Source organism: Oncorhynchus tshawytscha, linkage group LG07 (assembly GCF_018296145.1).
Source record: "Oncorhynchus tshawytscha isolate Ot180627B linkage group LG07, Otsh_v2.0, whole genome shotgun sequence".
Classification (NCBI taxonomy): Eukaryota; Metazoa; Chordata; class Actinopteri; order Salmoniformes; family Salmonidae; genus Oncorhynchus; species Oncorhynchus tshawytscha.
Genome location: NC_056435.1, coordinates 57,510,432 through 57,527,889, shown reverse-complemented (window position 1 = coordinate 57,527,889; position 17,458 = coordinate 57,510,432). Strand labels below are relative to the sequence as shown.

At 46.4% G+C, this 17,458-nt stretch overlaps 1 protein-coding gene across 1 annotated transcript in view; it reads left to right on the top strand.

Annotated features, from left to right (window-relative positions):
- bsnb (bassoon (presynaptic cytomatrix protein) b) overlaps positions 1–17,458 on the top strand; it is a 145,905-nt gene that overhangs the window by 56,894 nt on the left and 71,553 nt on the right. The window contains 2 exon segments of the mRNA XM_024427882.2: positions 3,054–4,208; positions 4,211–4,315. Of these exon segments, the coding sequence (XP_024283650.2) occupies positions 3,054–4,208; positions 4,211–4,315 (1,260 nt within the window).

Sequence of the window (17,458 nt, the reverse complement as noted above, 5' to 3'; positions counted from 1 at the left end):
CCATTTGACTCAAATGGTGTCAATTAGCCTATCAGAGGCTTCAAAAGACATGACATCATTTTCTGGAATTTTCCAAGCTGTTTAAAGGCACAGTCAACTTAGTGTATGTAAACTTCTGACCCACTGGAATTGTGATACAATGAATTATAAGTGAAATAATCTGTCTGTAAACAATTGTTGGGAAAATGACTTGTGTCATGCACAAAGTAGATGTCCTAACCGACTTGCCAAAACTCTAGTTTGTTAACAAGAAATTTGTGCAGTGGTTGAACAACGAGTTTTAATAACTCCAACCTAAGTGTATGTAAACTTCCGACTTCAACTGTATGTAGTGAACTACTCTGGTAAAAAGTAGTAGTCTATGTAGGGAATAGGGTGCCATTTCAGACACGTCCAGTGTGTTTGTCTGCCTGCTTGATTATATATCTGGTCCAAGGATCCGTCAAAGGTTTTGCACTGGACAAAAGTAGAGCACTATGTAGGAAATATGGTGCGATTTTAGATGTAGCCAGTGTATCTTTCTATTTATAAGAGAGTGTGGCTGGCAGATTATGTCTAGCATTAGACCGACATGGCAGCCAACAAAAGATAGATCCTGATTAGACTTGATTAAAAGCCCAGTGCAGTCAAAAATGTGATTTCATGTGTTTTATATATATTTCCACAGTGTGAGGTTGGAATAATACCATGAAATTGTGAAAATTATGATTATGCCCTTTTATTGTAAGAGCTGTTTGAAAATACTGCCTGAAATTTCCACCTGTTTTGGAGGGATGGAGTTTTGGACTACCGTTTGACTTCACCAGACGGTAAATGATTTAATAGACAATAACAAAGAGAGTTACAAACATCTCTGCCAATAACAGCTAGTTTTCAGTTCCCCCTCCCCACTCAGACCACTCTCAGACAGTCCTAGCTGCATTCGTGCTTGCTAAATTTCTCTTTGTTAAAAATGTAAATGGTACAAAATAGCAATCACAGTAAGGTACTTAATTGTTACCCATAAATTATTTGTTATTGAGATAAAAATGGCTGCTTTGGACCTTTGACATGTGGCATTTAGTCAGTGTGTGTTTAGTATGATATGTGGTCTATCCCAGTAATATATTTTTATAGATCCAGCTCTCTACAGGCTCCTCACTGCTAAAAGATTCTGTTTCCATATGTACATGCACACATCAAATTCAACTACAAAATTCTTGTATTTTGAAATGTATTGAATTAAAGTACATGTATTTTGTCATTTAAAATACAGAAATACATTTGCAAGTAGCCAGCTCGAACAGCAGCAACATTGTCAGTAACAAAACGTTTTACTTGATATAACTGTGATATGTTGTTGTTTATCTACCTTAGTTGAATGCCCTAACTGTAAGTCACTCTGAATAAGAGTGTCTGCTAAATGATCAAAAGGCATATGTGAAAATGAACATACCAAAATTAACTGCAATGCACACTGGGTATTATTATTGGTCTTGTTTCGGGGTCATGTCTAGATGGGATACAGCTTAACCTAATTCTCCTAACTTTCAACATTAATTTTCCTAACCTGCTATGAAAAGTCCATTTTGACAAAAGCTGTATCCCTTCTAGACAAAACTGACAATACTCAGCAGACTTTGCAATTGTCCATTTTTACATACACATTTATATTTAGTTCGTTTATCAGACACACATACAGTATCACATGATAATGCAACCAGACTTCTGACACCAATGCAGGGGGAAAGGGGGCAACAAAATGGTGAACCGCTATAAGAATGGTATAGAAAAGAATGTAGTTTAAAAAGAATACAAATTACAGCTTGTGAAAGTATCTTCTTACAAAATACATTGGAGTGTAGTTCAACCCAGTGTAATACCAATATCAGAAACAGGGAGAGATTGGTAAATAAGTGCTGGCTCTCTGTGAAAGATCAGATTTCATTGATTAGAGATCATCAGATTAACATGATTGTCTGAAGCTATGGTGAGTGAGGGAGTGAGAGAGTGAGTGAGTGAGATTGCTCTCTGGGCCCGATGATAAAGACTTGATTTGATCAAGGCCCTGGCTTGTTTTTTTTTCTAGATATATTTTCCCTGCAGCCCACGGTTGTTCTGAGCACGCCCAGTGTCCCAGGGGTGTAACCCCGCCTCCTACCCTTCCCTCCTGGTTGATTGAGAGTTCAAACTCTGGCTTCGTCACTCTCAGCTCAGAGAAACTACAGGGGACTAAAGACAGGGTCTGGAATACTGCTGTGACTGAATGACTGATACGGACACATGCACGTGCAGGCACACGCACGCACACATGCACACACAGTGATAGACTGTCAGAGTGACTGACTGACTAACTGACTGACACACAGAAACACACAGACCATAAACAGACATTAAATTAAAGATGTAGCCTGAAAATGATGTCCTCTCAACTTGTGAGAGATGGTTAAAAGGGATGAAGACATGAAAGGCAAAGAGAGAAAGGAGGACAGTAAGACCAAAACACAATAACGTGAGAGAGGATGATGACTGATCGAGAGGTAGACGAGGAGAGATATGGAAGGAAAGAAGGAGTTAGAGTTGTAAAGCCTGGATAATCAGGGGGATCCGTCTTGTTTTATTGAAGGAGCCCCTAGCTCAGTTTATCCCATATGTCTGTGAACTGCAAATATCATCATTTATCACTCCTGTTTAACAACAAGATGCACCTAGTGGGGCAAGCCAACACCAGGTGCCATATGTTTGAAACGTCTCAGAGTAGGAGTGCTCATTTAGGATCAGTTTTGCCTTTTAGATCGCAATGAATAACATTTTACAGACAATGGGAACCTGACCCTAGATCAGCACTCATACTCTGAGATACTTGATACGTTATTGGGTCCCAGTTCTCTTGCTCAATGTATATTTTACATATGATTTATAAGCAATTTGTTCCATTCATTGTCTATGAAGTATTTTTGTTAGTAAAACCAGTCAGTCACTGCTCAATTGATTTGAGTGAATTCAGTTGGTGGAGTATGTATAGTATATTGTTAAAACTCTTGTTTTATTTCCTCTTTTTCCTCCTGCCATAGGTCCAGGAGTGGCTGTGTCTGAACTGCCAGATGCAGAGAGCTTTGGGAATGGACATGGAGACACCTCGCTCCAAGAGCCAGCAGCAGATCCACTCTCCGTCCCACCAAGCCAAACTAGAGCCCATCTCTGAACCTCAAACTCAGCCCCCACCCCAGCCCCAGGTCCAACCCCAGCCCCAGGCCCAACCTCAGCCCCAGCCCCAGCCCCAGGTCCAACCTCAGCCCCAGGTCCAACCCCAGCCCCAGGTCCAACCTCAGCCCCAGTCCCAAGCCCCACCTCAGGCACAGCCTCTAACCCAGCACCAGGCTCCGACACAAGCCCAGCCCCCACCAGGCCCTAACAGACAGACTGGTCCAGGCCCAGGCCAGACCCCTCAACAGCAGAGAGGTCCAGTGGGTCCAGTTCCAGCCCAGGGTCAGGGTGGGGCTCGTCTCCCCCCAGGAGCCATCCCTCTCCCAGGCATGGCCAAAGCCCCGTCCCAGCCTGACCTCCGTGGCTCTCCCGCCCACCAGCCCCTGCCCCTCCGCCAGGACCACACCCGCAGCGCAGGGAGCTCCCCATCCCGCCAGCCCCCGCCCCCGGCCGCCGCTCCTGAGCAGACCTTTGGAAAGCTGTTTGGAGGCTTTGGTGGCTTCGGTGCGTCCCTCCTCAACCAGGCCAGCACCCTCATATCAGTGGACCCGGTACCCACCCCGCCCCAGCAGCAGCAACATCCCCCCAAACCTGCCCCTAAACCAGCTGGACCCCAAGAACCTGCAGCTGGGGCAGGGAAACCACCAGGACCCCATCCAGGCCAACAGGGCCCCCATGCACCCCAACGGGGACCCCATGCACTCCATCAGGGACCCCATGCACCCCAACAGGGACCCCATGCACCCCAACAGGGAACCCATGCACTCCAACAGGGACCCCATGCACTCCAACAGGGACCCCATGCACCCCAACAGGGAACCCATGCACCCAACAGGGCCCCCATGCACCCCAACAGGGCCCCCATGCACCCCAACAGGGACCCCATGCACCCCAACAGGGCCCCCATGCACCCCAACAGGGCCTCCATGGACCCCAACAGGGACCCCATGCACCCCAACAGGGACGCCATGCACCTTCCCAGCAGCAGGATAAAGGTGCCTGCTGTCCCCTGTGTAAGACAAGTCTGAATGTGGGCGTGACTGCCCAACCACCCAACTACAACACCTGTACCCAGTGCCACGCCCAGGTCTGCAACCTGTGTGGATTCAACCCTGCACCGCACCTGGAGGTAAGGCCACTCTAATCTCTAATCTCTATAGATCAGAGTCTTCTGACAGTTGGTTGTGGCTTCTCTCTCTGTGTGTGTGTGTGTGTGTGTGTGTTTGTCTGTGTGTGTGTGTTTGCAAGAGTTCATCAATCAATCAATCAATCAATCAAATGTATTTATAAAGCCCTTCTTACATCAGCTGATATCACAAAGTGCTGTACAGAAACCCAGCCTAAACCCCCAAACAGCAAGCAATGCAGGTGTAGAAGCACAGTGGCTTTGAAAAACTCCCTAGAAAGGCCAGAACCTAGGAAGAAACCTAAAGAGGAACCAGGTTATGAGGGGTGGCCAGTCCTCTTCTGGCTGTGCCGGGTGGAGATTATAACAGAACATGGCCAAGATTTTCAAATGTTCATAGATGACCTGCAGGGTCAAATAATAATAGTCACAGTGGTTGTCGAGGGTGCAACAGGTCAGCACCACAGGAGTAAATGTCAATTGGCTTTTCATAGCCAATCATTCAGAGTATCTCTACCTCTCCTGCTGTCTCTAGAGAGTTGAAAACAGCAGGGCTGGGACAGGTAGCACGTCCGGTGAACAGGTCAGGGTTCCATAGCCGCAGGCAGAACAGTTGAAACTGGAGCAGCAGCACGGCCAGGTGGACTGGGGACAGCAAGGAGTCATCAGGCCATGTTGTCCTGAGGCATGGTCTTAGGGCTCATGTCCTCCGAGAGAAAGAAAGAAAGAAAGAAAGAGAGAGAGAGAGAGAGAAAGAATTAGAGAGAGCATACTTAAATTCACACATGACACTGGATAAAACAGGCAGGATATAACCCCACCCACAGCCCCCACTTCACTAGAGGGATATCTTCAACCACCAACTTACCATCCTGAGACAAGGCCGAGTATAGCCCACATGCGTGTGGAGAGAGACAAAGAGAGAGAGAGTTTTGTGGCTTTGTGTGAAGTATGTGGGTGGATTCAGGGTCTGAATAATGTGATAAAAGTGGGCCAAGTACCCTGTGATGAAAGTGGGCCAAGTACAACCTGTGATAAAAGTGGGCCAGGTGCTCTGTGATAAAAGTGGGCCAAGTACCCTGTGATAAAAGTGGGCCAAGTGCCCTGTGATAAAAGTGGGCCAAGTACCCCCTAAGATAAAAGTGGGCCAAGTGCCCTGTGATATAAGTGGGCCAAGTGCCCTGTGATAAACGGGGGCCAAGTGCCCTGTGATAAAAGTGGGCCAAGTGCCCTGTGATAAAAGTGGGCAAAGTGCCCTGTGATAAAAGTGGGCCAAGAACCCCCTGTGATAAAAGTGGGCCAAGTACCCCCTGTGATAAAAGTGGGCCAAGTGCCCCCTGTGATAAAAGTGGGCCAAGTGCCCCCTGTGATAAAAGTGGGCCAAGTGCCCCCTGTGATAAAAGTGGGCCAAGTACCCCCTGTTATAAAAGTGGGCTAAGTGCACCCTGTGATAAAAGTGGGCCAAGTGCCCCCTGTGATAGAAGTGGGCCAAGTGCCCCCTGTGATACAAGTGGGTCAACTGCCCTGTGATAAAATAGATGATAGAATGGTTTATGGATGGGTTCCTCAAAAAATGCCTTGTCATAGTACATTAGAATGTCTTCCTCTGGCTACCCTGGTCTTTCTTGGTCTTTCTCAGACCTGCATTTTTCTAAAGCTTTGGATTTGAAAAGGAAACATAAAATACATCAGGTTTGTTGGACATTCAGGCTCATTCTCAATTCACCTTTCCTTGTTTCCTTTCCTTGCTTCCTCTCTCCTATCCTCCTTTTCAAAAAACATTTGAGAAGTAGGATGCAAGGAATCAAGGAACGATTAATTGAGTTTAAGCCTCAGTCTCTGTCTGCCCTGGTCCAGGGGTTGGCAGCCAGCACACCACTCTGCATGCTCCTGCCGGGGCGGCAGGGTAGCCGAGTGTTGGACTAGCAACCGGAAGGTTGCAAGCTCAAACCCCCGAGCTGACAAGGTACAAATCTGTCGTTCTGCCCCTGAACAGGCAGTTAACCCACTGTTCCTAGGCCGTCATTGAAAATAAGAATTTGTCCTTAACTGACTTGCCTAGTTAAATAAAGGTACAAAAAAATATATGCTGCTTCCTGTCTGTCTGTCTTTCTGTTTGTCTTCAGTAATCAGGTGGGATTGAGTGGCTCCAGAATGTCCTGTGACTGATCTCACCAGTTAGGGTCACTCCAGAAGTGAACCCCTATGACTGATCTCACCAGTTGGTGTCACTCCAGAATGTCCTGTGACTGATCTCACCAGTTAGTGTCGCTCCAGAAGTGAAGCCCTATGACTGATCTCACCAGTTAGTGTCGCTCCAGAAGTGAAAACCTATGACTGATCTCACCTATTAGTATCACAGCAGTCCCTCCTGTGGTGAATAGAGAGATTTAGCTGCATCCCAAATGGCACCATATTCATTATGTAGTTCACTACTTTTGACCAGGGCCCATGGGGAATAGTATCCCATTAGGGATACAGTCATGGCCAATACAACCTAAATTGGGGTTGATCCTTCCTGATTAAAAGATGACTCATCAATGTGTCATAATGAAATATATTCTGATGTTCTCCTATGGGGATCCACAGGTCAGTGTGAGTGACTCACCCCTTTATTCTCTCCAATGGTACTTAATACTGCTGGTTAGAACAGACTCTTGTTAGGTTTTCAGGCCAATCACACAGCTTAATTATACAAATCAGGCCCAATTGAATGATGGCAGTAACAACAGGGTTGGTGGCTGGTGTTGGGCTTTTAATTGGCCTGCCTTGTCTTCCTCGGCATCTGGCTGTCACCAGCAGTGGCACAGGCCATTCATAGATGGACAGATTGCTATGGAAACACAGCGCTATCGTTTGTCAGGCGTTGCTTTCATGCTTGGGTGGATACAGACGCAGCGGAATGAGCCAAGCTACCAAAGAGTTTTATGAGATGTCCAAAGAGAGCAGGAAGTTTTAGAGTGATGTGATGAGATGTCTCGCTGGTGTGTTGTGTTTATGGTGTCCATATTAGGACAGCCCCAGTCTCAGCAGGACTTGTTTCAATCTCAGAAGGAGCTGCACTGTAGTTGTTTAACTCTATGGATGGACAGCAGTGTGAAGCCTGCATCCACATACTAGGTTTCTTGTTCTGGCTCTATAGTGAAACACCACACTACAATGCCTGTATTGAAGTACCCCCCCCCCTCCCTCTTGTGGGTGTGGTTGTGAGCTGCTCTAATTGACCTAATGCATAGGGAAAGGAGGAGAGAACCAGAAGTGGAGAGGGGGAAAGGAGGTCCATGCTACCGTGGGGTTATTTATGACCGGAGGTGTGAGCCTAGGTGTAGCTATCACCCTTTCTCTCCTGGCAGGGTGTTTCTGAGTGTATTCAGCAGCAACCCCCTGGACAGCTCCCACTTGCCAATCCACATTCAGCACCACCCACCGAACAGCTCCGCTAGCCTATCCACATTCAGCACCACCCACCCAATAGCTCCGCCAGCCAATCCACATTCAGCACCACCCACCCAATAGCTTCGCTAGCCAATCCACATTCAGCACCACCCACCGAACAGCTCCGCTAGCCTATCCACATTCAGCACCACCCACCCAACAGCTCCGCCAACCAATCCACATTCAGCACCACCCACCCAATAGCTTCGCTAGCCAATCCACATTCAGCACCACCCACCGAACAGCTCCACTAGCCTATCCACATTCAGCACCACCCACCCAATAGCTCCGCCAGCCAATCCACATTCAGCACCACCCACCCAATAGCTTCGCTAGCCAATCCACATTCAGCACCACCCACCGAACAGCTCCGCTAGCCAATCCACATTCAGCACCACCCACCGAACAGCTCCGCTAGCCTATCCACATTCAGCACCACCCACCGAACAGCTCCGCTAGCCAATCCACGTTCAGCACTTAAGTTGAAATGGGCACGTAAACCCATAGTTTCATGTAAATAATGCATGATGTCAATGGAAGGTTTGTGTGTGGATCTAGGATAGGGGCCAGTGATTATAGCCCTGGACAGGCGCATAAGGTGCATTCCAAATGGCACCCTATTTACTATATAGTGCAGTACTTTTGCTAACCCTATGTGTGGGCCTATCTGTGTTTTAGCTAGGAGCTACTGCATGTATTGGCTGAGTTGACTGTACAAATAACAGAGGGGAAAGGAATTATGTGACCATGGTTTTTGATGAAAAACCAGGAAATCTTTAGGGTAGACAATGTGGTATTATTTATGGAATCACAATGCCTCTTAGCCCATGAGAACCATAATGCATAATACATTGCCTTTGAATAGACAGACTGTGCCATACCGTATATCAAATGAAGGCTCAGCTTCCATTTTCATCTGTACAGTTTGCTGAGAAGAGAGGGAGAGAAAGCAATGTGAGAGAGAACATGAAAGTGAGATGGAGAGAAAGGGGGGGAGAGAGAAAGTGACAGAGAGAAACAGCATACAAGTGAGAGATGGAGGGAGAGAGAAATAAAGTGAGAGTCAGATAATGAGTATGAGAGAGAGAGGGATGTAATGTTACAGTAGCCTGGGTGATTCACATCCATCAGAGCTGTGGGATTCCTGCAGGTCTCTAGTGAATACGATGTCCGTGTGTGTGTGTGTGTGTGTGTGTGTGTTACTTCCCCCATGTTGCTTTTCAGAGTAGATTAGAGATAAATATCTCATTGTCCTTCTGGTTGTAAATAGGATAGTTTTTCTACTGATGTGTGAGCACACTGTCTAATTTACATCTGGGTCTGCTAGGAGTTGGTGGTCTGTATGTGTGTATGACCGTGTGTGTGGGAGGGGGGGTGTGTCTGCTTTAAATTGCTTGCGGTTTATAAAGTAAATGCCATGGCACAGGTTGAACATACCTCTAAAATATATACCATCTGATAGAAAACAATGCGCATGCAGGTGTGTGTGTGCGCGCATCGGAGTGTGAAGCTGTCTCCTCCTGTGTCTTAGGTTACATCTCAAATGTTACCCTATTCCTTATATAGTGCACTACTTTTGACCAGAGCCCTATGGGAAACCCTATGGGTCCTGGTAAAAAGTAGTGCACTAAATAAGGAATAACATGCCATTTGGGACACATCCTTAGATTGTCCCCCTGTTGTAACATTTACAATAGAGAATACTAATTGATTATAGTTTTCAGCCCCTATACTTTAATAATGGCAGGAAATGGTTCCCTCCCACACTCTTGTTACGTCTCCTTTAGCAGTAATGACATGTGTGCTTCTGAAATGGCACTGTATTCCCTATATAGTGCACAACTTTAGACATGGGTCCATCTGAAAATGGCATGGGTCCGTCCAAAAATGGCACCCTATTCCCTATATAGTGCACCACTTTTGACATGGGTCCGTCCGAATATGGCACCCAATTCCCTGTGTAGTGCACCACTTTTGGGCCCTGTTCAAAAGTAGTGCACTATATTGGGAATAGGATGTCATTTGAAACGCAGCCCTGGAAAAGCCACAGAGAGAAATGTGCCCTGAGTGGGTCGTTAGTGAGGGGACTAGATCCTTCATAGAACAGTACACAAAGTGCAGAGAGAGGAATAGAAAATATAACTAATCAATAATTTAGGCATGGAGAACATTATTAATAGTGTATGAAATGTGGAACAGGGAGTGTGCTGTGTATGATCCCTGGTGTCACACAAGGCCTGTGTGTGTGTGTGTGTGTGTGTGTGTGTGTGTGTGTGTGTGTGTGTGTGTGTGTGTGTGTGTGTGTGTGTGTGTGTGTGTGTGTGTGTGTGTGTGTGTGTGTGTGTGTGTGTGTGTGTGTGTGGTGTGTATGTGTGTGAGATGCAGTTTCACTAGCGTCAAGGAATGTATTTTGGTCTCTTTCAACATCTCCCCTGGTGTGTTGGTGCACAGTGATCATGGGGCATATGATGTATTTCAACCAATGACAAGAGTGCTTGGGGTTTTGTATCTGTAGCTATGACGACTTCTGCTGGTCACAATCTCTATTTCTGTCCATCTCGGACCATTAGATAGACCATTCGCAAGGTAACCTATGGGGCTGGGCTAACACTGCTATTTAAGAACTGCTTCTATCCATTCTGCTTGGAGATAAAACCAGTTTTGATATCAGTGGTGGCTTGTGGGCAGATATGTTGGAGGAAGGGCTCGTGGCAATGGCTGGAATGAAATAAAAATAATGGTATCAAATACATCGAAACCATGATTGATGTGTTTGATACCTTTCCATCCATTCCATTTCATCCACTGCGATGAGCCCGTCCTCCTACATATCAGAACACCAGCCTAATGTAGACAGAGTAAATCAAGATGAAACGTACAGCATCAGAGGGGTCCGTTTTTTTATCTTTTCTCAAATACTGTTGGTCCATCAACGCTTGAATAGAGCGTTGTTCACACCCCGGATTTTGATGCCAACACAGTTGCTACAGTCCCATTAGTTTTTATTGCAACCTCGTTTGAATGCCGTGGTTACGCAAAATTGTGTACGAACACTGTTAGGTAGCTGCAGAGTAAATGAAGAGCACAGAATACCTTGACTTAATCAGCTCCTTTGTCAGGGCTCCTCTGTTTCTCTCCATGTCCCATCAAGGCCCCTGAGTGGCCCTTGTGATATCCAGGTAGAGATCCTGTCCAGACTGGCTGTAGACAATAGCCATATTCCAATATCCGCACCTGTCTAGAACACTACTGACTTAAACAATGTTATAAACATGCATTGTAAAGTGGTATGCTAGTATGATCATTGGCTGACTGAACCAGGGATTACTGCCCCTTTGCCCGCCGGATTGATTTGCCTCTTGTAGTCCAGGGATTATGGCTGTGTAAAAGGGTCTGGGAATGCCTTGGAACCGACGAAAATATCCTACTGCTCACACACACACACACACACACAATATAACACACATTCACTCAATTGCCATTTTTGTTTCCCATAGACACAGGAGGCACATGTATCACTCTCTCTTTCTTCCCATTTTGCTCCTGCTCTCTGTTTTTCTTCCTCTTCTGCTCCCTCTCTCACACTCTCTTTCTTCTTATTTTGCTGCCTCTCTCTTTCTTTCTCTTTCCCTCCCTCTCTCTCACACTCTCGTTCTTCTTATTTTGCTCCCTCTCTCACTCTCTCTTTCTTCCTATTTTGCTCCCTCTCTTTTTATTTTTCTTCCTCTATCGCTCCCTCTCTCTCTCTCTCTCTCTCCAAAACACACAGGAGTGCCCAGCTGTGATAGAGCAAATTTGAATGGTCTAGTAGGTGTAGACGAGAGCGAGAGAGAGAGACTTTTGACTTTTTGTCTTTCTTTAATGAAACATTCTCATTTCATTAGAATCTCACTACCCCCTCCCCCCTTAAAACAAGACACCAGAAAACCTCCTGTACTGCAGTACTGCATATACAGTGCCTTGCTAAAGTATTCGGCCCCCTTGAACTTTGCGACCTTTTGCCACATTTCAGGCTTCAAACATAAAGATAAAAAACTATTTTTTTGTGAAGAATCAACAACAAGTGGGACACAATCATGAAGTGGAACGACATTTATTGGATATTTCAAACTTTAACAAATCAAAAACTGAAAAATTGGGCGTGCAAAATTATTCTCTCCGAGCCTTGGTACACCCCCAAATTGTTGAGCCCTTCACAACCCCACTGCAAACCCGCTGTAAGCAGAGACACCCCCCCCCATGCCCCACATTCTAGAGCTTTGTTCTTGCCCCAGTTTAACTTAGCTGACGAAGCTCCCTTGTACACCTTCAGACTAGTCTCTTGTGCCTGCATAACCTGCCCATCCCTGACCATCACAGAAACCTCATCTGCATACGCTGACACTGCTATGCCTGTCAACACACCCATGCCCGTCCAGTATACTCCCTGTAGTCTCCTGAGTAGCAGGCCCAAAAAAGGCTCAATGCCTGGTGTATATAACTGCCCCGATAGGGGGCATCCTTGTCTAATGCCCCATCTCACCATCAGCAACTCTCCTACCCCAACGCATTCACAAAACACGTAAAAGAAGTCCAGTCCAATTACTCCCCAGAATTTTAAAAATAAAACTCCACTGGGAGTCCATCGAACCCCGGTGCGTGGCCTGGGGACATCTGTGTTACGGCCTCTGCTAGTTCATGGGACAACAGAGGAAAGTCCATTTCATCCTTCTTTGCCCGAGAGAGCTTAGGGAGTTCTGCAAACAAGACCGGATCACACAGTTCTGCCCTATATAACTCAGTATAAAACTCAACAGTCCGCTCCCGCATCTACCCACCACAGAGTTCACTCGCCCATCAGACAGCTGGGAGGGTCCATCTCCTTGAGCATGGAGAACCTAGCTCTTACAAGTCCTTCCTTTGCTTTAACCTGGAAAAACTGCCCAGGTTCCTACATAATTCAGCTAAATTACCCTGGAGGGATACATTGCCTTGCCCCACCATCTCTACCTCCATCTCACTAATACTATGCTCGAGTTCCTCCAATACTCTCCAAGCCTCTGAGGATGAGAGGGCTGTATACTGTTGACAGAAAAGCCATATTTTGGACTTTCCCCATCCCACCATTGACTCAGAAACTCAGACTCTCTTTGCTGCCCCCACCTTTCCCAAAAATCTGTAAACCTGAGCAAAAGGTGGCATCTTGTAAGAGCTTTACATTAAACTTCCAATAGGATTCCTGCCGAGGTCCTGGTGAAATAGACAGCCGAGCCATGTGGTGATCCGAAAAACCCAACGAGGAGAATGGTAGTGCCCAACAGCCTATTGCTCTGATTCCTGGACATGTAAAATCGATCTAGCCGGGCTGCACTCACCCTAGCCCCAAATACCTTCATCCATGTATACTGTCTTTTGTCAGGATATCTAGTTCTCCAAACATCCACTAGTTCGAACTGATTAATGATGTCCCTTCACTCCAACTGACCCTGAATGAGGCTCTGCCCCATTGTCTTTCGTAAAATCCATTGTATAGTTCCAGTCCCCGCTGATCACCAGCCTCTCCTCGGGCACTACCTGTGAGAGTTCCTGTCTAAGACACCCATATAGAACCCCCCTCTCTCTCCCTGTGTTAGGCGCATACACATTTATAAAGTCAAAACCCATGTTATTAATTTCTGCTTTTACTACAAACAGCCTACCCCTACACACCTCCTTTGAGGAGCACATTTTTACCGACAGACCTTGTACAAAAAACACCTCCACCCCTGCACTAAAATTTGTCCCATGGCTCAACACATTTGCCCCTTTCCACCAATCGACTTCATTTACCACATCACTATGCATCTCCTGCAGAAACCCCTGCAGAAACACACTACTTTTTTTGTTTTACATATTCACCCAACACACTCCTACCCGAAGAGTCTCCATTAGAAGTGGGAGAAAAGCCACCATAGACAATAGCCATTGTGTAACGGCCGTTGTTGGTGGAAGAAGAGGACCAAGGTGTAGCATGGTATGTGTCCATATCTTTTAATAAAGAACTTGAACACTGAACAAAAACAATAAAGTGACAACCGAAAACAGTTCTGGCTGGTGCAGACACACAACAGAAAACAATCATCCACGAAACACAATAGAAAACAGGCTCCCTAAATATGGTTCTCAATCAGGGACAACGATTGACAGCTGCCTCTGATTGAGAACCATACCAGGCCAAACACAGAAATAGCAAATCATAGAAAAACTAACATAGACAACCCACCCAACTCAAGCCCTGACCGTACTAAAACAAAGACATAACAAAAGAACTAAGGTCAGAACGTGACACATTGAAAGAAAAGACCAAGGAAAAAAGGCTGGAGCCTATTTCCTATTAAGTGCACTCCTTTAGGGGCTCTGATCAAAAGTAGTGCACTATATAGGGTGTCATTTGGGATGCAGTCAAGTGGCTGCTGTGATGTCACTGGGTAGCAAGCAATGGAACAATAGTGGAACATGTCGGAAAAATGGGGAGCATGCTGGGACATCCCGGAACAATGGGGAGCATGCTGGAACAATAGTGGAACATCCCAGAACAATGGGGGAGCATGCTGGAACAATAGTGGAACATCCCGAAAAAATGGGGGATGGGGAAGTGTTACTGCCTCAGTGTTGGTACTAGCTAGGCTCTCTTGCTCAGGAGGCCCATGCTGAGCCAGATGGCTGCCGGCACCATGGCACCATCCATCCAGGCCTGCCACACTGTGCCCAGCCTGCCTGGCCTCTCGCATAGGAAGTAGGAGGGAAGGGGTGGGGGAGGTGAAGAGGGGGGTGATGATATAGTGTGTTTCCATCATTCCCGTGAGGCATACACACGTACACATATGCACACACCGTCACCAACACACACATGCGTGCGTGCACACACATACATAACAACACACACACACAAAGAACACACTCAGACACACTCAGACACACACACACACACACACACACACACACACACACACACACACACACACACACACACACACACACACACACACACACACACACACACACACACACACAAAGAACACGAACACAGGAGGCTGTGCTGTCGTCATAGCAGGTCCCACAGAGAGCTCACCTTCCTGGTTCTGCTGTGCCAATTGAAAAAGATGAGCATGAAGTCATACTATCTCCCCTCTGGGACCATAGTCCTTGCTGGCATGTATAACTCTCCTGTTGTGATAAGACCCAGCCGGCATCCAGAATGGCACCCCATTCCCTATATAGTACACTACTTTTGTCCAGAGCCCATGGTGCAATTTGGGACAAACACCAATAACATTATTGGAAACATATTTAATCAGTGCTGTTATTAGCTTACATCTTAACTATACACCATTAATAACATTACATGGTAGAAGTCTGTGCGGGACAGATTTCTTCATACCGCACCCGCATGCACCTGCAGCTGCAGCTTTTCATACTGCACCCGCCCACACCTGCTTGGCTTTCTGTCCAACTCTCTGGTCCCAACCCGACCTCAAGGGTTATTTTAGGCGTTTGTGACGCAGCTCACTTGCCAGCCATGTTCCCAGCAATTTTGAGCCGTATAGGCAACATCAAAATCCACAAAAATAACTTAAGAAGTAGGGTTTGGAAAACCATGGCCGAGCATATTCTCTTTAATTGCGACCACACGCGCACCTGATCTCCATGTATGGCTGCTGAACTTGAAGTAGCAAGAATGATGAGAGTGGACACTTGGGTGTTTCTCTTGAGCAACGCTTTGCATATAGGATATAGCCTACCTTTTAGGAGAACGATTTGCAGGTAAGACAAATAAAAGGGTAATCAATATTTATTGAAAATGAAATGCGCAACATTCACTCGCCTATGTGTGCGTTGTGCCTATCTTTTTCAATGATGATAAAACATTTTGATTGCAACCCGACTCACGTTGGTTGAGCGCCCTCCACTTCTTTTCATTATCACTATTTATTTACAGACACTGTAGTAAACTATAGTGTAATCATATTTCATTTGATTTCCTTGGAAAGGTAACTGTCACGTGCTTCTCTGCCCATGCATAGGCTGCCTACTTTATTTCATTGAGACCACACATACACTAGGCATATTTGATCTGCATGCCCAACGAGGAGAGGAGAGGTCAGCTACTGAACTTGTAGCAGCGAATTCTGAGAGTGTGAATAATGTCACAAAGATCTGCTGTGAATACAGTAGGTCTAACACATTCAGATCTGAAAGACGACTGTTTCCAAATACTCTGTGATGCTACAAAAAATATTTTCATCCCAAATTTGTCTGTCTGACCTCCCGCTTCCACCAGCAGCATGAAAAATACTGACTGCAACGCGCACGTCCCATGGACATCCCGTGGAAATGCGGTCTTCTATTTCAAGTCCTTGGTCTAGTACACTGTGTCCCTGGCCTGGGTTGTGTTCATTAGTGCACAACGTAGCAACTAAAATTACAGTTTCTTATTGGACAAGTTCAGGTAGTCCCTCCCCGTTTCAGTCTGTCTTCTTCCGTTTGGTGTCTAGGGAATACGACCCTGCACATCACAATCTTATCACTGCATTGTTGTGCCTGGGTGTCTCCATCTTGCTATTCCTTTGTTTCTTTGTAGCTTTCTGTTGCTGTTTGTCTGGGAATATAATCTCCGGTCCTCTCCTCTTTCCATGTTTCACTGAAATGGGGGGAAGAGAGAGGGATGGGGGTAGAGAGAGAGAGATGAATTGGAGGAGAAAGGGCAATGAGGAGGATGATGTAGAGCAGGGCTCTCCAACCCTGTTCCTGGAGAGCTACCCTCCTGTAGGTCTTCACTCCAACCCTGTTCCTGGAGAGCTACCCTCCTGTAGGTTTTCTCTCCAACCCTGTTCCTGGAGAGTACCCTCCTATAGGTTTTCACTTCAGCCCTGTTCCTGGAGAGCTACCCTCCTGTAGGTTTTCACTCCAACCCTGTTCCCGGAGCGCTACACTCCTGTAGGTTTTCTCTCCAACCCTGTTCCTGGAGAGCCACCCTCCTGTAGGTTTCACTACAGCCATGTTCCTGTAGAGCTACCCTCCTGTAGGTTTTCACTCAAAACCTGTTCCTGGAGAGCTACCCTCCTGTATGTTTTTTCTCCAACCCTGTTTTTGTAGAGCTACCCTCCTGTAGGTTTTCTCTCCAACCCTGTTCTTGGAGAGCTACCCTCCTATAGGTTTTCTCTCCAACCCTGTTCCTGGAGAGCTACCCTCCTGTAGGTTTTCACTACAACCCTGATCCTGGAGAGCTACCCTCCTGTAGGTTTTCTCTCCAACCCTGTTCTTGGAGAGCTACCCTCCTATAGGTTCTCTCCAACCCTGTTCCTGGAGAGCCACCCTCCTGTAGGTTTCACTACAGCCATGTTCCTGTAGAGCTACCCTCCTGTAGGTTTTCACTCAAAACCTGTTCCTGGAGAGCTACCCTCCTGTATGTTTTTTCTCCAACCCTGTTTTTGTAGAGCTACCCTCCTGTAGGTTTTCTCTCCAACCCTGTTCTTGGAGAGCTACCCTCCTATAGGTTTTCTCTCCAACCCTGTTCCTGGAGAGCTACCCTCCTGTAGGTTTTCACTACAACCCTGATCCTGGAGAGCTACCCTCCTGTAGGTTTTCTCTCCAACCCTGATCCTGGAGAGCTTACCGTCCAGTTGTAACTGACCTGATTAATCTTATAAACCAGCTAATCATTAGAATCAGGTGTTCTAGGTAAGGGTTGTA